The sequence below is a fragment of the Theobroma umbraticum genome, unplaced genomic scaffold, assembly GCF_002168275.2.
Source record: "Theobroma umbraticum cultivar Fairchild unplaced genomic scaffold, ASM216827v3 scaffold_95.0, whole genome shotgun sequence".
Taxonomy (NCBI): Eukaryota; Viridiplantae; Streptophyta; class Magnoliopsida; order Malvales; family Malvaceae; genus Theobroma; species Theobroma umbraticum.
The window spans coordinates 6,398,920-6,417,480 of record NW_018397257.1 but is presented as its reverse complement, the minus strand read 5'-3'; the positions used below and the strand labels follow the sequence as shown (position 1 = coordinate 6,417,480).

General features: G+C 33.8%; 2 protein-coding genes across 2 annotated transcripts; one reads left to right on the top strand and one right to left on the bottom strand.

Annotated features, from left to right (window-relative positions):
- The first annotated feature begins 462 nt into the window (after positions 1-462).
- CIPK3 (CBL-interacting protein kinase 3) lies at positions 463-9,949 on the top strand. The gene is made up of 17 exons (XM_021423788.2): positions 463-619; positions 816-869; positions 1,150-1,271; positions 1,761-1,990; positions 2,235-2,297; positions 3,135-3,206; positions 3,528-3,635; positions 3,777-3,857; positions 4,961-5,014; positions 5,109-5,234; positions 5,316-5,405; positions 6,535-6,657; positions 6,785-6,895; positions 8,366-8,479; positions 8,558-8,614; positions 8,688-8,762; positions 9,637-9,949. Exons 4-17 carry the CDS (start codon positions 1,820-1,822, stop codon positions 9,709-9,711), a joined length of 1,320 nt encoding a protein of 439 aa, XP_021279463.1. The 5' UTR covers positions 463-619; positions 816-869; positions 1,150-1,271; positions 1,761-1,819; the 3' UTR covers positions 9,712-9,949.
- Positions 9,950-11,693: 1,744 nt separating this feature from the next.
- On the bottom strand, positions 11,694-17,696 carry LOC110412727 (vacuolar protein sorting-associated protein 26A-like). The gene is made up of 12 exons (XM_021423345.2): positions 17,140-17,696; positions 16,906-16,956; positions 16,718-16,792; positions 16,100-16,174; positions 15,901-15,973; positions 15,520-15,564; positions 15,184-15,295; positions 14,754-14,820; positions 13,860-13,904; positions 13,357-13,412; positions 13,068-13,243; positions 11,694-12,361 (listed from the first exon to the last, which is right to left on the bottom strand). The coding sequence occupies exons 2-12, from the start codon at positions 16,906-16,908 to the stop codon at positions 12,186-12,188; spliced, it is 903 nt and encodes a 300-aa protein (XP_021279020.1). The 5' UTR covers positions 16,909-16,956; positions 17,140-17,696; the 3' UTR covers positions 11,694-12,185.
- Between the last annotated feature and the right edge of the window lie 865 nt (positions 17,697-18,561).

Here is an 18,561-nt window from a genome sequence, read left to right as displayed (position 1 = left end):
AAATTAAAGACTTACTTATTTGAACCATTTAGCTTACAGGCAACTTTCAATATTTTATTCCTTCAAACACATAAAAATTTAAACTAAGATTAGATAATGCAAAGTCGACTTTGAATTGCTAAGTAATAACAATCATTAAAAATGGTAACCTTTGTCTGAGGGAATAATCTTGTTGGGTAGCCTTTGTGGGGCCACTTGCCTTTCAGACATCAATGCAATGAACAAGGTAATATTTAGACCAAGAATGGGTTGATGGAGACAGGGGTCATGTCCAAACGCGTGGCCCAAAATTGTCTTCCTCTTACAATCATTTATGTTTTACAGTTGCACCTTCACCGCCAACAGCAACGTTTCCATGTCATGCTCCATTATTATTACTGGCACTGTTAAACGACTAAGAACGGTTGAATATTAATAATCAAAATTTGCCAGTTTATAAATATAAAAATTAAAAGTAGCAGTAGGCAAAAGTTGTCTGGTTGTAGCAGCAGCTCAGATGATGATGATCAAAGTCTTTCAAACCGGCTTTTCGCTTTATATTTGACACTTGAGCTAACTCAAAAGCCAAAATTTCCACAATTCCTTCCTACTCGTTTTTCATTCTTATCCATCTTCTCAAGTATATCCCTTTGCTTTTTCTCTTTCTTCCAATAATTCGCTTCTTTAATTATTATACTCTTTCGTATTATTCTTTTATGATTTAATATATACTATATACTTTGTAGTGCCGTTATTGAATTTGCTTTGAATCTTGTACGTTTACGTACATGAAAGATTAAATTTTGACTGTTGGTTGATGTTTCTTGACCCTTTAGGCCTCAGCACTTCTGAAATCAAATCAAGCTCCGAATTTTGTTTTATTTTTCTGGGTAATTCTTTAATTTCTTGTATCAGCGGAAATTTTAGACTTTGATTATCTTCCTTGGTTTTGTTTCTAGTGTGGGCTGATTGGTATAAACTTTAAGTTTCATGACTTTGGGGGGGCTATCCATAGTTTTCACAGCTTAAATTATTTAATTGTTTTGTTATGATTTTTTGAGGTTCATATTTTTTTAATACCAACAAAAACTTTGTGGTTTTTAAGCTGCAGAAAATGATTCTCGTGGGAAATATTATATGCTCTAAATCATTTTTTTTTCAATTTACTAGTTATTGGGTACTCTATATAAAGTTGGTACGAAAGGATTGGTGTCTTTTGCCTGAATTGGCCTGATTCCTGCTGCCGGGGAAATCGATCGTTTGGTAAAAGAGAAGCATCTGCATTTTTTCAGGTTGTTACCAAAATCACTTGAGTTTTGTAAGTGGATAGCTTACTCATTTGGCTGTTTTACTTATCTGGGATGTACCCTTTTTTCTGTTTCTTTATGATTTGATGGCATTTCAATGCCAATTACTTTTCATCTTTCCTCCATCGATTTATGAGTTAAACTAGTTTTCTTGCCTCTAACCGACTTTCCAGCTAAAGGTTCTTTTTCTTTTTTGTAGCTTTCTATAGTAAGTTTCTGGTTGGATTGATACTCGCATATTCAAGAGGAGGTTCTTTTGCTGTGTCAGTGGGGAATTTTTAGATTGGATATTCACCTGGTCTTTGACTTTATCTTTTTCTTTTTAAATTTTTTTTTTAACATCTACATGTTTCGCTGTTTTGTGTATGTTCTTTTGTGTTAATGTGGTATTTCTTTCTTCCTTTTTGATTGATGTTGTTTAAATTGAATTACAAGAATGTTGGTCTCGCAGTTATATCTTAATATTTGTCTCAGGAAGTGGTTTTCAAAGGTTGCAGAACTAGTAGAAGAAAATTCAAGTTATAGTAAGAGGCATGAGTCAACCTAAAATTAAGCGTCGTGTGGGTAAATATGAGGTGGGAAGGACCATTGGCGAGGGGACATTTGCTAAAGTGAAGTTTGCAAGAAACTCTGAGACTGGGGAACCTGTAGCACTTAAGATCCTTGATAAAGAGAAGGTTCTTAAGCATAAGATGGCTGAGCAGGTTTCTTTAGAACCATTCTCTTTCTCTGCTGTTAATCTTTTTCGTAACTCTTGTTTCTTTGTGATTTGAAAGGAACTTTATCCGTAGCTTCTTTTTTTTTTTTTCCGATAATGCTCAAAACCTCCTCCATGCTTCTAGCCGGCTATTTTCATAGTTTGTCAAAACTATTGTACTCACATTTTGATGAAAAGAATTTGTATAATTCAGATATTGTATCAGAAGTTTTTACTGCTTGCTTTTGCAGATCAAGCGAGAAATAGCAACCATGAAGTTGATAAAACATCCAAATGTTGTCCGTCTATATGAGGTCTCTCTCTATCTCTGTGTGTGTGTTGTTATAAGTGTGCCTTTGCTAAAGTGAGGATATATGCACCATGCACTTGCTTTTCTTTTTCTTGTTGTATTCATTGGAGTATTTATGATGTAAAATCTATAGTTCTTAGTATCGCGTCGAGGAATTGATATTATTTTCCAGAATCTTCTATTGTGAACCTAAGCCTCCTTTCTTACCTTTTGTCTCCAGTAGTAATATGGGCAGCATGATAATTAGCTTCAATAATTGAGATCTCATGTTTCTTCCTCCAAGCTTTAGCATTTGAAAATTTTGGCTTTTATTTGCTAGTTATGGTTATTGATTTTTAGAATAAAACTGAGTATTGGAATCTTAAGTGTATCCTAACCTAAAGTAAGATTCTATTATTTTCCTTTGTAGCTTGCATGTATACATCTGTGAACTGTGTGCATAAGTGTGCACCCAGTCTACATGCGCTTGATATGTGATTAAGATGAAAAAGCAGCCTGCAAACTATTTTTCAATAATTAATCTCTTGCAATGCCTGTGTCGAACCAACCTAAGAAAATCTCGTTATTTGTTCTTCTTGCTACATGGTTTTATCTTGGCTGTTGATCTTCATAGTTTGAGACTTCAAAGGAGTAGAATCCTCTTGAATCAGTTAATAATTGTTAATCTAGAGCAATTAAGTATCTGGAAAAACCATCATTTAAAATTTCAGTCATGTATTGGTAGAAAGATTGATAGAGCTGTGGGTGTGTGTAACAACTTCTTTAAGGTGATGCCTCGAAAAGCAGACAAGCAACAAGCTATAAATAGTTGTCTCAAATTATTTTAAATGTTTTCATTCAGGTGATGGGAAGCAAGACAAAGATATATATTGTTTTGGAATTCGTTACCGGGGGAGAGCTCTTTGACAAAATTGTGAGTTCACAACGAGAATTTATTGTTTTTACTTTTACTATTTTGACAACCAGGGATTTCCATATTAGATAAATTGTTGAAGCTCAAGCATCAGCATATAATTGGGAACTTGTGACTGCATATTACATCAGGTTTCCATTCCTGCTCATGGATCTCTTTAATCCTTGAGCTGCAGTCATATGTTTGCTGGTATTGGTATTGCTTATATGTTTGTAGCCTTGTTTGAATTATAGCTAACTACTACCAGATAAAAGTTTCTTTCCATTCACATTGCTGTATGCCCATATAACACAGGCCTTTAACTATTTCTTAATTCTGAAGGTAAACCATGGACGGATGAGAGAAGAAGAAGCACGGAGATATTTCCATCAGCTCATCAATGCTGTTGATTATTGCCATAGCAGGGGTGTCTACCATAGGGACCTAAAGGTATTTTAAGTTGGCACTCTTGAGGGACGTACATGTTTATGCTTATATACATACATACATTTATTAATATATGCGTGCAGGCATGCATGTTATACAGTTAGGAAATGAAGTTCATTTATACTTACCTTGATTTTGTTGCAGCCCGAAAATTTGCTGTTGGATGATTATGGTAACCTCAAAGTTTCTGACTTTGGATTGAGTGCACTATCTCAGCAAGTCAGGGTAATTACAATATCCTGTTTTGTTCCTACTAAGTGATGGGTAATTATGAAACTTTGATATCTGAAAGCTCAAGCTTTCTTCAGTCGTCAACCTTTTCCTTTGAACTTCAAAGTCATTCATCTTTGTTCTATCCTGATCTTGTTGAAGGTGAATTCGTTATAAAGTAAAATTGTTGTGGAGTGGAAAGGCAAATTAATATTGGTGATAATTAGTGGAGAGTGGAAGCATCTTTTAGCGATATGTTTTTAAACAAAAAGCACGAAAAGCATGAAAAATTATGTAATTTTTAGCATCTCGTTTAGTGTCAAGCTTGGGCATTTTAGAACAAAGCTATTTGCTTTAGCAGTTGATTGGAAATAATAACATGACCTTAGTGCCTTCAGTGTTGTTGGAAGGACAAGTTCGATATAAGTATGTTGAATTGTTGCATAGCATATATGGTGGAAGTTTTAATTTTAATTTCTTTTGAGGGAACATATGAAAGAGATAAATTGGTTTCTGATACAACTGTGATAGAATCAATCATCTTCTTTTTACCATAGAAAATAGTGATTCTTAGACATCACCATTTCAAGTTACTTGCCACTACTTAGTGTCTGAATAAGGCTCTGATATTTAGAAAATCTATACTACTAATTGAGAAAAGAGTGAATAGGGCATTGTTACTGAGATAATATGGTTAAGGGTCAAACTATTAAAGCATGTGATAGATGTTGCCCTCATTTTGTAGTTTGATTATTCTTGATGAGAGATAAATTTTATATCATCCGTTATGCTCTTCATAGATCATTCTCCCTATGTAACTGTATGTAATTCTCAACCAGTACTTTTGAACAAAAATGATGAACTGATTAAATCTGGGCTTGGTGACCTTAAAGCTTGTGAACAAGGAAAGGCACGCTAGCATGCTTAGTTCAAAATCGTAGATGTTCTGTCATCCTAGTAATTGATCTACTTCTTAATTATTTGTTTAAGTTTTTTTAAACTTCCGACTCCTGATGTAACTGATACCGCAATGTGCGTAAGGCTTGTTCCATCTCTATTCGGCTTTGATGGCTTTTAGAACATCAAGATATATTTCTAATCCAAAGTTGAATTTATAGGACGATGGTCTCCTTCACACTACATGTGGAACACCAAATTACGTTGCTCCTGAGGTATGGACAATTATTTAATCGCACTAATTTTCTTCCAGCATTTGTAACCCCTCAGAAACCCTGATTATTAACACTTTTCTGTCTTCCTATATAGGTCCTTAATGATAGAGGCTATGATGGGGCAACTGCAGACCTTTGGTCATGTGGCGTGATACTCTTTGTGTTGCTTGCAGGTTACTTGCCTTTTGATGATCCTAATCTTATGACCCTGTATAAAAAAGTGAGCATTTCCTAATTGCATGTTACAGTTATTTCTTGTTATTCATTACCTGTTTTTCACTCCCATTTGCCAAATGTGCAGATTTCAGCTGCTGAATTCACTTGCCCCCCTTGGCTTTCTTTTAGTGCAATGAAATTGATAACTCGAATCTTGGATCCAAACCCAGTGACTGTAAGTTATTCTACCCAAGTCCCATACTTTGATTTGTTTGCATATTACTATGATAATTTAAAGCTTCTAAAACTAGATGAAAATGAAACCTCTATCAATGAAAGAAAAAGAACAGTGTCCAATCAAAAAATTGTCTTGGTTAAAAATGAGCATTTACCTATGTGCAATAATTCTATGAAATAATACATATTATCCTGAAACATGGTTCCTTAGTGATGTAATGTGAGGTTTGTAAACTGTTCTTTTATTCTTTTGTCTTTTGCCCTTCCATCAGCAATATAGTTTAACTCATTTTTCTTGTTAGTGGGCACAAGAGTGGGAGATGAAGTCCAAGAAATCTGCAAAATAGATATTAAAAATGTATAATTCTATCTTCTCTATCTCTTTTTCCTCTTTCCCTCTCTTAAAGATGTGTAATTGGCAGTCTGAATATAACTTCTAAGGAAAGATAACTCACAGCTGATGTAAGGGTTTTCTTACTCCATGCTATACCTTCATTCTTTTTGCATGATCCATTTTTCCATCAAATCCAACAATGGATTTTACTGTCTTATCTATTTAGATCATCTATCCAAAACTTGAAGTTGATTATCTCTACCTATATTATCAATGTATAACAATGCCAACTACAAGAATACATAATAAAAGACCAGTTTCATTAATTACAACTCCTAACAAAAATCAAAGCCTTTTCCCACCAGGTGGGTTTCAGGTACAAGGTTCAGATTATGCTGTTCTTCTCTTTGTAGGGCCACAACTAAGATTAGAAACGCAAGGCATTTTTTATGTTGTTGATTCGGTGATAGCATTAGGAGTTTTTAAGTGCCAAATAACCCTGCCCTTTGAATTTTCTTAATGATCAAGCAATTATTTTTAGCTCATCATCTGGGGTACTGCCTGCACATTGGCCAAGGCTAAAGTATGTACATGACAAGATGCTTCAACTACCTATAAGCGCTCCACTATTTAAATCTTTGAGTAGCATGTTGGGCCTCCATGCATGTCGCCATGCATATTTATGTTGGCCTTTAATGCTAGGAAATTACTTGCCTTAACAAATTTTTTTGCCTTCCTTTTCTGTAATTATTGACTAGTCTTAACGTGTGCATCTGTCTTTCTTGTGTTGCAGCGAATTACCATTCCTGAAATTTTGGAAGATGAATGGTTTAAAAAAAATTACAAACCTCCTGTGTTTGAGGAGAAAGAGGATACAAACTTAGATGATGTAGAAGCTGTCTTTAAGGATTCTGAAGTAAGTTGGTTGAGGTCTTTCCCAAACTTATAGAACAATTGACATCTGTAAACTGGAAAGTTGCTCTTATATTTGGTGCTTCTTAACCGTTTTTGTTAATAAGTTTGCATTTTTGGTTCTGTAACAGGAGCACCATGTAATGGAAAAGAGAGAAGAACAACCGGCAGCTATGAATGCTTTTGAGTTAATTTCTATGTCAAAAGGGTTAAACCTCGGGAATCTGTTTGATGCAGAACAGGTTTGCATTTTAAAGGGCTTTTCCTTTACTTGACTTTATTTTTGTATATAAACTATCTAAGAGTGGTGGTTATCTTTCCTTTGCTTGACTTTATTTTCAGAAGGGAAATGGGCAGTATGTCCAATGTCAGATAGAATATTATCAGATGTTATTATGCTATCTAGACTGATAAATATCGGGCCTCCTTTCTTGATTTTACTTTCTTAATTGTGTTTTGGAAGTTTTTAAAGTTGGCTTATGAAAGCATAAAATGTTTCTAATATTGCACTGAAAGGTCTTCAAGATTTTGGTGGATAAACTGAAGCTGGATTGGCTGTTGCAAAATCATGTTTTAGTGATTTCAAAGCAGATTTATAGTGCCCTTTGAGAAAGATAATTACTAATGCTATGCTGGCTGTTTTAAAGTTTTGGCTACTAATATTATGCTGTGACATGTAAATGCATTAGATCTACAAACTACTAGCTTAGAAGCTGTGAAGCAAATTTTGTCCATTTGGTAACTGTACAATAAGTTGCTGATGGAAACATTTTCTGTGTAAACTATTTTACAGGAAAATTTAATGTTTTTTGTTGTTTGGATAAACTGTCAATATTTTCCGTTATTTGGATCATCTTTTGGAAAATATTTTCATCTGTCACTAAAATTATAAAAATTATATAAATACAAATTCTATAACATTTTTAGAAGTCTGAAAATATTAATATTCATTAATTGTGTATAAGATCTAAAATTTAATTTTCAACATAAACATATGATATAATAATAAAATACCTAAAAATCTATATAATTAAGCATCCTACAAATGTCCAACATACATCCTGCTAATCATAAAATCTAATCCTTAGCCCTGGCAAACATGAAATTGTCTAGCCAAGCTCTTTTTAGATTGTTGCTCCTGACCATGAATGTCCTTGCTTGCTTCTCATGCTCCATTAAATTATCAAATGCAGGGATAAGAAAGTGCTGTCATATCCATCCATACTCATCAATTGAACATAAAGAAGACTATCATCGTTTTTATCATCACTTAGCGTTTTGATCGCAGATGCAATCTCTCCCAATTTTTTGACATGTATATTATGCTCTCATCTTCAAAAGACTCACTGCTATCAAAGGCGACTTTGTTTTTAACAGCAGTCTTTTTTTTGAGCCTTGAGTTCCGGAGTCAACAGGTCTTTTACCTGTTGACTTGTAAAACATTTTCTTTTAGAATTTCATTTTCAGTCATCCACACACCTATATGTCCCAAAAATGTTTTCTCAAAAAACAAACACACCCTTATTATCAAATAATCTAAATGCGGGTTTGGCTTATCAAGACCATATAAGTAAATTGTGACAAAATTAGTTGGTTAGCACTTAGCAGGCAGACTCTATTAGGGGTTTGCAATGACAAACTTTAAAAAATTTACAATTATGAAAATTGAGTTTCACATTAAAGTTAACTATTATTTGTTCTATTTTCTGCAGGGATTTAAGAGAGAAACAAGGTTTACATCTAAATGTCCTGCTAATGAGATTATCCATAAGATTGAGGAAGCTGCAAAGCCTCTCGGGTTTGATGTCCGCAAGAAAAACTACAAGGTGAGTCTTATACGTGCTATAAAGGTAATCATTGAAATCTATATATCAAATTTACTTATTTCTTGTTATTTTATGTAGATGAGACTTGAGAATTTGAAAGCTGGGAGGAAAGGAAACCTTAATGTGGCCACAGAGGTAACTTACAGCATCATTTTAATCAAGTCTGGCCTTACTTTTTAACTTATCTAACTTTTATTATGTCAATCAGATATTTCAAGTGGCACCTTCTTTACATATGGTTGAGGTGAGAAAAGCAAAAGGGGACACATTGGAATTCCATAAGGTACAATGCAATTCTCTCTTTATAATTCCATTACATCTTTTTAAATATATTGTGCTTCTCCCTTCCTTTTCTGTTTTTCCAATTTGGTTAAACTGAAGAGAGTAATATAATGGCATGGCATTGGTTACAGAGTAGATAATTTTATTGTCCCCTAATGATTGATTGCTCTTAGCCAATGGAAATGGAGGGATCTTTTTGCTTAGTAAACAAAATTGGTTGAAAATGTGGATGCCAAATGACTTTGCTTCCTGTCATAGTTGTTGCATTTGTGGTTGTTTACTACACGATCCAATTCTAACTATAGATGTAAATAATGTGTATTGCATAAAATCCATTCTGCAAGTACTCAGATTGACACAATGACATTATATAAGTTAGATCATACTTTGAGCAACACAAGCATCATAGATGTCAAAAAGTTTTATCAGGTCAGTGAGGTCAAGATCTCTCTTTCTATGATCAGATGTTCTAATTTTAAATACATCTGCTCTAATCTGGTTGCTCTAAGGGGCTGTGGGCTCTGGGTTATTAATAAAGCTGAGCATGCTTGGCTTCTTGTTACTTTCTGGGCATGAGTTTGTCTCCCTAATAATAACTTGTTTGGGAACCAAGTATCAGCCGAAAATAAATTTAGTTTAGTTTGTTTCGGAAAATAATAGTGCTATTCATCCATTGAATTGGCAGTGGATTCAAAGGGTGTTTTAATGAAATGTGACTGGTAGAAGAAAAGCTCTTAAGAACCTGTCTGGTGGTCTTTTAAGTCCCTTATCCAATATTACTTGCAGTTGATTTTTTGTCTGACCTAAAGTCACTTGATCAAAAGTGAAGATTATATTTTGCTGGCAGTTAACGTTCATTTGTTTTTCCTCCGCAGTTCTATAAAAACCTTTCGACCTGTCTCGAAGATGTTGTTTGGAAAACCGAGGAGGACATGCAAGAAGTGAAGTAAAATGTATGGCTGCTCATTTTTCAAGTGTAATGACTTTGGTATATTGTCCATGCTGTTGTTGAATGTTCCTCAGTTGCTCTATACCTTCATTCTTTTGTCCCTATCTTTTTGTTTTTTGGGATTGTTTTCCTTGTATGATTAAACAGCCATGGTTCTTCCAATTGTTTTCCCTGTTATTAGTGTTGGAAAGCATTGACGATTCTCATGGAATGCACTGGCTTGGTTTACCCTTCTAAAATGTCAATTATGATAAATGGTTACCGATATTTGAAAAAAAAAAAAAAAGAAAACTCGTGTCTTCATTTGTTTCTTACTCTGCAAAGTTATACTATAGTAGTAGGAATGAAAATCTCTTGCCTCCTATGGGTGCTCCTTTTCTTGCCCCTTAAATAATATTATGTCATGTGTACTCTTACTAGTAATGATACTAAAACTCTTTGATTTCAAAGCTCATTTTTCTCATTCATTAAATTTTTTTCCTTACTTTCTCTCTCACAAAACCATTTCCATTCATTAATTTTTTTTGCTCCTCTCTTGTCATTCTCCATTCTCTCACAAATTGTTCTAGCAGGGAAATTAGATGAATCATCGTCTTGGGTTGGTTGAGGAATCAAAACGAGGAGAAAAGTAGATGAACCTTTTGTTGCTCGTTCTTGTTCTAGTAACAAGAGCAGATGAATCTGGCGTTGAGTTGAGATTTGATGGAATTAAGATTTTTCTTTGATTTCCTCCCAGAAAAAGCAAAAAGAGAAAACCCAAACAAAAGTTGAAGAAACCAAAACCAAAAACACAAAGAGAAGCAAAGAGATGATCTTTCAATACAAAGGATCAGATTTTGCTATGAGATCAATAAAAGAGAGATAAAAAACAAAGAAAGGGCAAAACCCAAATACTTGGATAACATCATGAATTATTAACTAGTAATGTTTTGTGTGAGAGAGAAGACGGGAAAAAAAATTAATGAATTGGAAATCATTTTGCGAGAAAGGAAATAAGGAAAGAAAAATTAATGAATAAGAAAGACTGATTTTTGAAAACACAAGTCTTAGTATCATTACTAGTGAGAGTACACATGACATGATTTTATTGAAGTGACAGGAAAAGGGCTTTTCATTCACAATGTGAATAGTTTCTTTAGTTTTGGGAAGAGTATAAGCAACTTTAGCAAACTTTTTTGGAAATTACATTAGAGAAAAATGTTCCCCAATCTGTTTCTATGCCTTTTGTAAGTCAATGAGGTTTCTACTTTTGAAAGTTTGGTAGGAGTCAATGTCAATGCCATAGTGGACGCTTACCATGCGACAATATAATAAGATTAAAGATTGCAATAATTCTGGCTCTCTTTGTTTGAAAGAGAAATCCAAAGACCCCATTGGAGTTCCAAGTCTGCATGGGCATATTCGCAGAATATGCTAGGAAGTTTTGTGGAAATGTCCCCTTCATAATCTGCCAGCAAAGGCTTTTGACAAAAGTTTGTAAAATAAATTCTTATTCATGCAACTTTCACAATGATTCCGGTACAGCTTTAAACTCCTGTTATCTGGTCCAATTTGGACAGCCTTCCATGTTGTCAATATCGTTATTGGTAGATCCTTCACGTTTTTTAGCTCCTAAAATTATGGGGACCAAAAAAGGTTCAGACCACTTAAAATCGTAAATGATCATATTCTATGCTGCAGGCTTTAATACCCACGGAGCAGCGGAAAATGTTGTAACAAAAAGAAAGGAAAACAGAGATTGGTGCCCACTTTCCAACTCAAGATGATTGCCTGCAGCAGCTCAGGATCACTAGCTCAGTTTATTATTAATGGACTTTATCGGAGAAAAAGTTCTTTCTAATTATAGTAATTTATTAAATGTTTAATTTGTTTAGTTTTTTGACAATGGTGAAAGGTAATTGACATCCGTGGTGAGAGGAGTGGGTCACTGTGAATGAACTGACTAGCCTCGAAAAGACTGATGCACGTAAATACTACACATGGTTACATAAAACAGAGTACAAGCAATTTTCATTTATCATAAATAAAGATTAAAGCGCTGACAAAGGAAAACAAACTCTATGCAAGCCAACTTTCTGAACAACTCAACAAGCCTAGAGCCAACGATCGAACCCAGATTTATTTTTTTTTCTTTCATTGAAGGGAAAATACATGATGGATAAACGAGACTGAGATGCATGTATGATGCCGTCGCAAAACCACCGCTTGTGTTCACACAAAAACAGCCCAAGACTTCCTTAACAAGATGAAAGTACACGGATTAGTCATGGCTTGTCGTTCCACAGGTGCTTGATGAATAAAAGAACTCCAAAGATCAAGTCATTAATGTGCAGATTACAGAGGAACAAGGCCCAATATTAGCATACAATCTTCTACCAGAGAGCCAGAAAGTGTTCCAATATATGTGTCATGAAGTATTCTGCGCTTCTTTCCCACATTCAAGTGTCTGAACTCATTGGATTTGAAAGAAAATTATCAAGTTTCAAGAAGCCGGTACACAGTGATTTCTTGCTGTTTGAAGTATCGTCGATCTTCTTCGTCCACTAGAACAAGATTCAAATAGTACTTCACGCTGAATTTGTTATTGATGTTACGATATGTTGGCGTCAGTTCATATGGACTCAAGAAAAGTCTGATTGGAATTGATTCTCCTGCAAAAGCATTGGGAGTAGCTCCAGTTAAGACAATTTCCTCAGTCTGGGCAGATGACCCTTGGTGAGATACATGACTCCACAGAAATATCTGATCTAAGCTTAATACAGCACAATGCTATCATAGTTTAGATATATACCCATTATGTATCTCAGATAATTAAGGCAAGCAAGATTTCGAGGATGAACATGCATAAATACAACAATCAACTTCTTTTTTTGATTGGCAACCCATCCATGGAGGGTGGGGAAACGATCAACTTCTTCATTTTCATTTAGAACTCATAATTTGCCGTAACTTATTTTCCTTTTTTTTCTCTTCTCAAATCAATATCAGAATATTTATTTCTGTTTAGCATTTTCATGATAGTTTTGCAGCATCAGACAACAGTAAATCAGTTAATATCATTTCTTGAAACCTTAGTCTAAAATGATATAATATTGCAACGAAAGCAGCAGTCTGCCTATCAACTATAGTGTGCAGTTGTCAGCCAGCTCCGTGGCACCATAGCACGCAGATTGTTTTAGAAAGTAAATAATTCAGCAAATTCATCAATATAGAACATCATCAAGGCAAATACCAATAGTAGAAGGCATTCTTTAAAAGCATGGTTCTGTAAGTGTCCTCTGCCTAGGACTCTCACTTTGTGACATTAAAAATATAAAGGTACAAATCATATAATGTGAAATAGAGTATTTTGAGTACCTCTGACAGGAGCACCATCCATCAACTCAAATTTTGCAAGGGTCTCTGTCTCAACATATGTATTAGGCCCTGATCCAGTTGATTCTCGGCGCCTTATCTCAAGCTCCATATTTTTGAGCTTAATTCTAACAAGAAGAAAATATATTTTGCCGATAATGACATCCTTCAAATGATACCTGAATATTTTGCAATCCAATATAAACATATCAGTATCCTTCCAACTTAGTTTACAATAAGTTGCATGAATCTACACACACTCTTGTCGAGGAATGGACTTTCACTGACGTACTTGCTTTTACTGTATTCAAATTCAATGTGTAAACAATCCTCGATCCCCACTTCCATCTAGATGAAGCATCAACACAAACAGATAAAGTCAATATGAAAATTCCAAAACCATCAAATCACCAAGGAAACAATTAAAAATACAGTTTCAAAGTCATTCCAATAACTTCCACAAAAATTAACATTGGGAATATCAGGCACTAGTATAGGAGATTTTAAAGCTCCATGTAATTTGTAAAGGGACTAAGGGAGCATGTCTCTATGAAGAATTATGATAAATGTAACCCAAATTTAGGCTATGGCACGTCTTCATATGGTCCACGAAGAGAATAGATAAAGTAATTGTATTGGAGCAGCAGGAAAAGTTAAAGTTTGACACACAAGTACGCATAAGTTTCAGAGGAAAAATTTCTTCTGATATAAATCTCATCAACTACCTGAAACAAATAAGCATCAGGTAATAAAAGGAAAGTGAGCACAATATTTGTAATAGGAATCTTTCCTTACCTTAATACTGTTATTGATTGACGGAGGTGGAGTATAGTTGCGAACCTGATGCAGAAAATTTTAAAAGAAAAACATGAAAAATAAATTTCAATCTTCTAAGCTACAATCTTAATCTAGGTAATCTAACTAATTGAACAAGTAAGCTTTTACAAGATAGGAAAATAAAAAATTGGATGCAAAATAAAGGAAAATCCTTTTTACCCTAATATGGTGGAGTATTAAGAGGATGAAGTAGTCAAAGAGAATCAACAATTATCTGAGCATGCTCACAGATTTTATATAATAAAAGAGATCGAATTTTATAAACATTAACATCTCCTAGTGAACACCATATAAGTAAAGAGTGCTAAATGGCTAATCGGCTTTACCCTTCTCACAATATCATCTAGAAAGAATAGCTTCCTAATTGTCTCAATTTTCAACAACTCTTCCAGACCTCATACATTTCTTTTACATAACACACTCCTTTGTTTGGAACAGCTTTAGCAGAATTCTTCAAATGAAAAATAAATATTATTGCATTTGAATAACTACTGTAAGATGCCTTCCCACCCAGTCCAAGCCTGTTTACTATTTCAAAACTGTAACTATAGCTCATGGATAACAGTCTATCAAAGAGATACAATAGATTACCTTCTTTCCTCCAAAGATATAGAAAGCAAAACATAGAAAGTGCATTTTATTAACTTCTAGGGCAGTTGAATTGAAAAACTGAAATGAGTAACATAACATCACCCTCACATAATTTAACGAGTCAAATCATATACTGATATACAAAAGTTAAAAGGAGACTGATAAATGACGGCAATATGACAATAATGTAATAGCAATCCAAAGGACAATTTAACCAGAATAGCATAATAAATCTATTAGTGCTTATATAAAATACATTACCACAAAATCTTGGTACTCCACAATGTTGCTGACATAGTTTCTACTGATTGTCACTTTCAGTATATACCTATAAATTTGCAAGAAAGTTTAGATAGATTAGTTTTGTGTTAATATCCTATTCTAATAGATTCTTGGTCACTATATTATCGCACATGTTCTGTAAGTTAATGGCAATAATCTCTAATCTCAATAACAAACATGAACAATAAATTGAATTCCACAAATAAAACGTGACACTAACGAAAGCAGCGGTAACCATTTAGAAAGCTACGATAAGCAGACATAAGCTTATGTCCTTCATACTCCAACATCACTGGGATAACTCAAATAAGCACAGTAACAGTCAAAAGATTGTTCAAGAAAAGGATAATTTCTACATGCATTAAAAGTTTATCAGAAAACCAATGAAGAAATGAAAGGAATAGCCAACCTAAGCCTAACATTGACTCCGTTGTACGACTCATATGGCATCTCCACCGTAGAAAATTCAAATGGATATGATTTTCTTTCATATAATTCACCAGGAACATCAAGTTCACGTACTGCAAGCAAAGATTGAAAAGTGGAGTAAACTTAGAAGCAGCATACCATTACTAATCAATTTAAGGAGAAACAGATATATAATGGCTCAACAGACATGGAAAAGGGAGCGGTGGAGTGGGGAAAGGATCAATTGGAAAATAAATAGTAAAACTTGTAGGAATGCTAAAACTGCTGGTTAAATCAAAGACTTTAAGTTTTTTCTCTTATGATCAAATACACTCACCAAGAGAGGTAAAATCATAGAAGTTGCCTCTATCAAAATACAATTCTGCAAAGAAGAAAAAAAAATGTCATGGTCCAGGTATAGGGGCATCATACGACATACGGAAATCATCCTCCACTATAACATATTACTGACAAACTCTGGCAACCAAGTATCACTACAGAAGACAATCTAACTTTAAAGTACAGAACAGACTCAACTATAAGAAAGAGTAAAACAACATAACGGTAAGCATTATTATGAGTAGACTCAGGCTAAATATGTGTAACTTTTAAAGATTAAAAAAGCAACACATTAAAGTAATAGCCGCTATATAGATATGCTGAGCTAATAGTCAAATGACAGACCTAAAACAAAAGACATGAAGCAAATGAACCACACCTATCTGACCAAGGAGCTCAATTTTAACACCATTATGTTCAACCTTCTTCCCCTGTATTGGTTCTATAACTACCTGTAATATTAGTAATAAAAATTCAAATCACTCATACAATTTTGACTGCAAATAATCACAAAAATGGTTTACATAAAATAACCAGATAAACTCAATAAGTTCCAAATTGGCTACACAAAACAATACCTCTCCTACAATGTTTTCTTGGCTTTGGAAGAGAGCAACCATAACTGTTTTCCCATTTTCCTTCTTTAGTGGAACCTACAAAAGAACATTAACGTAAGAAGAGTATATTGGAAGACAAAATGCCAAACAAACAGCCTGAAATAAAAGTAAAGCATCTCATCTTAAAACTCAAGATTATAACTCTTGGCAAAGTTGACTACATTAGAAAAGAGAAAAATGAGAGGCAGGAGTGTTAAATGAGTTCAAAGCAACAAAATTACAAACTATATATGCAAAATTTTGCATACAAAACAAAAAGTGAAACACATTTGTTATGGGAAATTACTTAAACCACAACTTTCTCTGATAGCTGCTTGGAAATTACATAGAATATGTTTCGCTGTGCTTTTTGCTTCCTTATAAAATTGCTTAAAGGTAAGTCAAATAGCAGAAAACTCATATCTGATTAAAATGAACAATGGCTAAAACACAACATCAATTCTAACATAACTGTTATATATAAAAGTAAATCATGCATTTTATTTTGTATCTACATGCACTTTTTTGCTTTTTACCTAAATTTTTTTATCCCTTGTGATTGGACTGGGAAAAAAAATAGTATTTAGAAGCAAGATATACCTGCTTACGGCTTCTTCCATCTGCAAATGAAATGAAAATATTACATGGCGGCTTGAAAGCTCCTACTAGGTAATTCTGCACATGATTAAAGAAAAAATCATCATAAGTTTTTCATATATAAATATTCTTTTGATTAAGTAAAACAAAAAAACAAAAAAGAAAAGAAGCAATTTCCTGAGAAATAATACCATGATGCTTTAGTGGAATCCTGAATCAAGAGTTTGCCAAGCATGAAGACCCTAAAACCACGAACATAATTCATTGAAATTTTAAATCAATAAAGCTAATGCTAGAAAGTAGTCCGAAAATGGACTTAAATAAGCTTCAAATCAAATTCAAACGTTCACCATTTTCTTGCTTTTGATGGGAAAGCGTAGGCAACTGAATCAGATCGAAGAAACAACAAGGAAAAGAAAAATTACCTGAATTAGGGTTCTAAGAGGAACGGTTGACTGTTGAGCTTAGAGCAGATCAGGCGTAAGAAATTTAAAAAAATTATTATTAGCACTACAAGTTTTCTTTTTCTTTGTTGTTGAGTTCTTTCGCTCCGCTTCTGCTACCAGTCTTCTCCACGGGTCTTCAATGATTTTTACCGTTAATCAAAATACATATTACTACAAAAAGGTAAATAAATTTGCCTTCGTCCGTTAATTGAAAAGTTAACTCCGTTAACTAAGTTTCCATTTTTATTACAATTTGTCACATGGCTTTTTCTTTTCTTCCATTTTTGTCCTCTTTCTTCTCCGTTGAGCTCCAATTCGAGTCACTCTTTGCAGCAAACCTCTCACAAGTCATCGTACAATCATGGCTATAGTCATCATCTTTATCTCGTCTTCCTTCTTTCTATCTTTCCTCCTTCGTTATGTCACAGTTTTCCTCTTTAGAACCATTTTCTCCTCACCTTCGAACATCAAATTTTCATCCTAAATTCCCTACGTAAGTTTCATGGTCAATCTTTGGCTATGCTTCGACAGCATTCCGACACCAATCATGGATCATATATTCCTATGTTTCTTTTTTACTTTATTGCCTAAGCTTCGGCTCTCACTTTCTCTCTCTAGAATTCATTTTCTCTCATAAACCAGAAGCTAGTAAAATAAGCTAGTTAAGCATCACTTTATTAAAGTTTAGGACTCAATTTTATTCCGTTTCAAATTATAGAATTTTTTATGTAATTTATCCAAAAAAAGAGCTTTTAATTGTAAAAAAATAATAAAATTACTAGTGCATAGTCTCACCAGGAATTGTTTTTGGTAAAATCCTACCTTGAATAAATTTTATTACATTATACATCCCCATCTTAAATCCACTCTTGTGAACAGGTTAAGATAGCCTTTTCTTAATAGTATTCTAATATAAAATTATCTTATAAATTGTCAATAATAAAGGTTTTTTAATGTGGAGATTTTGTGGCACTACCAATATATATTGATGACATTGTCATTGGAAGGCCATCAATACAGGTTACCTATGGTTTAAAAGGCTTATTTGAGCACTCAATTTAAGCTTAACGATATTGGAAAATTAAAATACTTCATAAGACTCGAAGTTACAAGATCACCACCAAGCATTTTGATACGCCAAAGAAAGAATACATCGGATGTTATTGAAGAATATGGTTTTCTGAGTACAAAATCAGTGTCAATTCCTATTAACTATAATTATAAACTGAGCAAGGTAGAATCTGAAGATAGATTCTACAACATATAGACAACTTATAAGTAAATTGTTATATTTGATGCTCACAAGGCTTGATATTGCTTATGCAATTCAGGTTTTGTCACAGTTCATAGATAGACTAGGACATGTGCATTTGATGGCAGCACACAAGGTGTCGAAATACT

Bases quoted from the DNA above. Each gene is read 5' to 3' on its own strand.
- LOC110412727 (XM_021423345.2), bottom strand. The intron at 13,413-13,859 runs GTAAGGAAAGAT...TGCTTCATCTAG, and splicing joins CAATCAATAACAGTATTAAG to ATGGAAGTGGGGATCGAGGA. The intron at 13,244-13,356 runs GTACGTCAGTGA...CAAAATATTCAG, and splicing joins TTTGAATACAGTAAAAGCAA to GTATCATTTGAAGGATGTCA.
- CIPK3 (XM_021423788.2), top strand. From the start codon at position 1,820: ATGAGTCAACCTAAAATTAAGCGTCGTGTGGGTAAATATGAGGTGGGA. The intron at 3,207-3,527 runs GTGAGTTCACAA...TTAATTCTGAAG, and splicing joins GAGAGCTCTTTGACAAAATT to GTAAACCATGGACGGATGAG. The intron at 5,406-6,534 runs GTAAGTTATTCT...CTTGTGTTGCAG, and splicing joins TGGATCCAAACCCAGTGACT to CGAATTACCATTCCTGAAAT.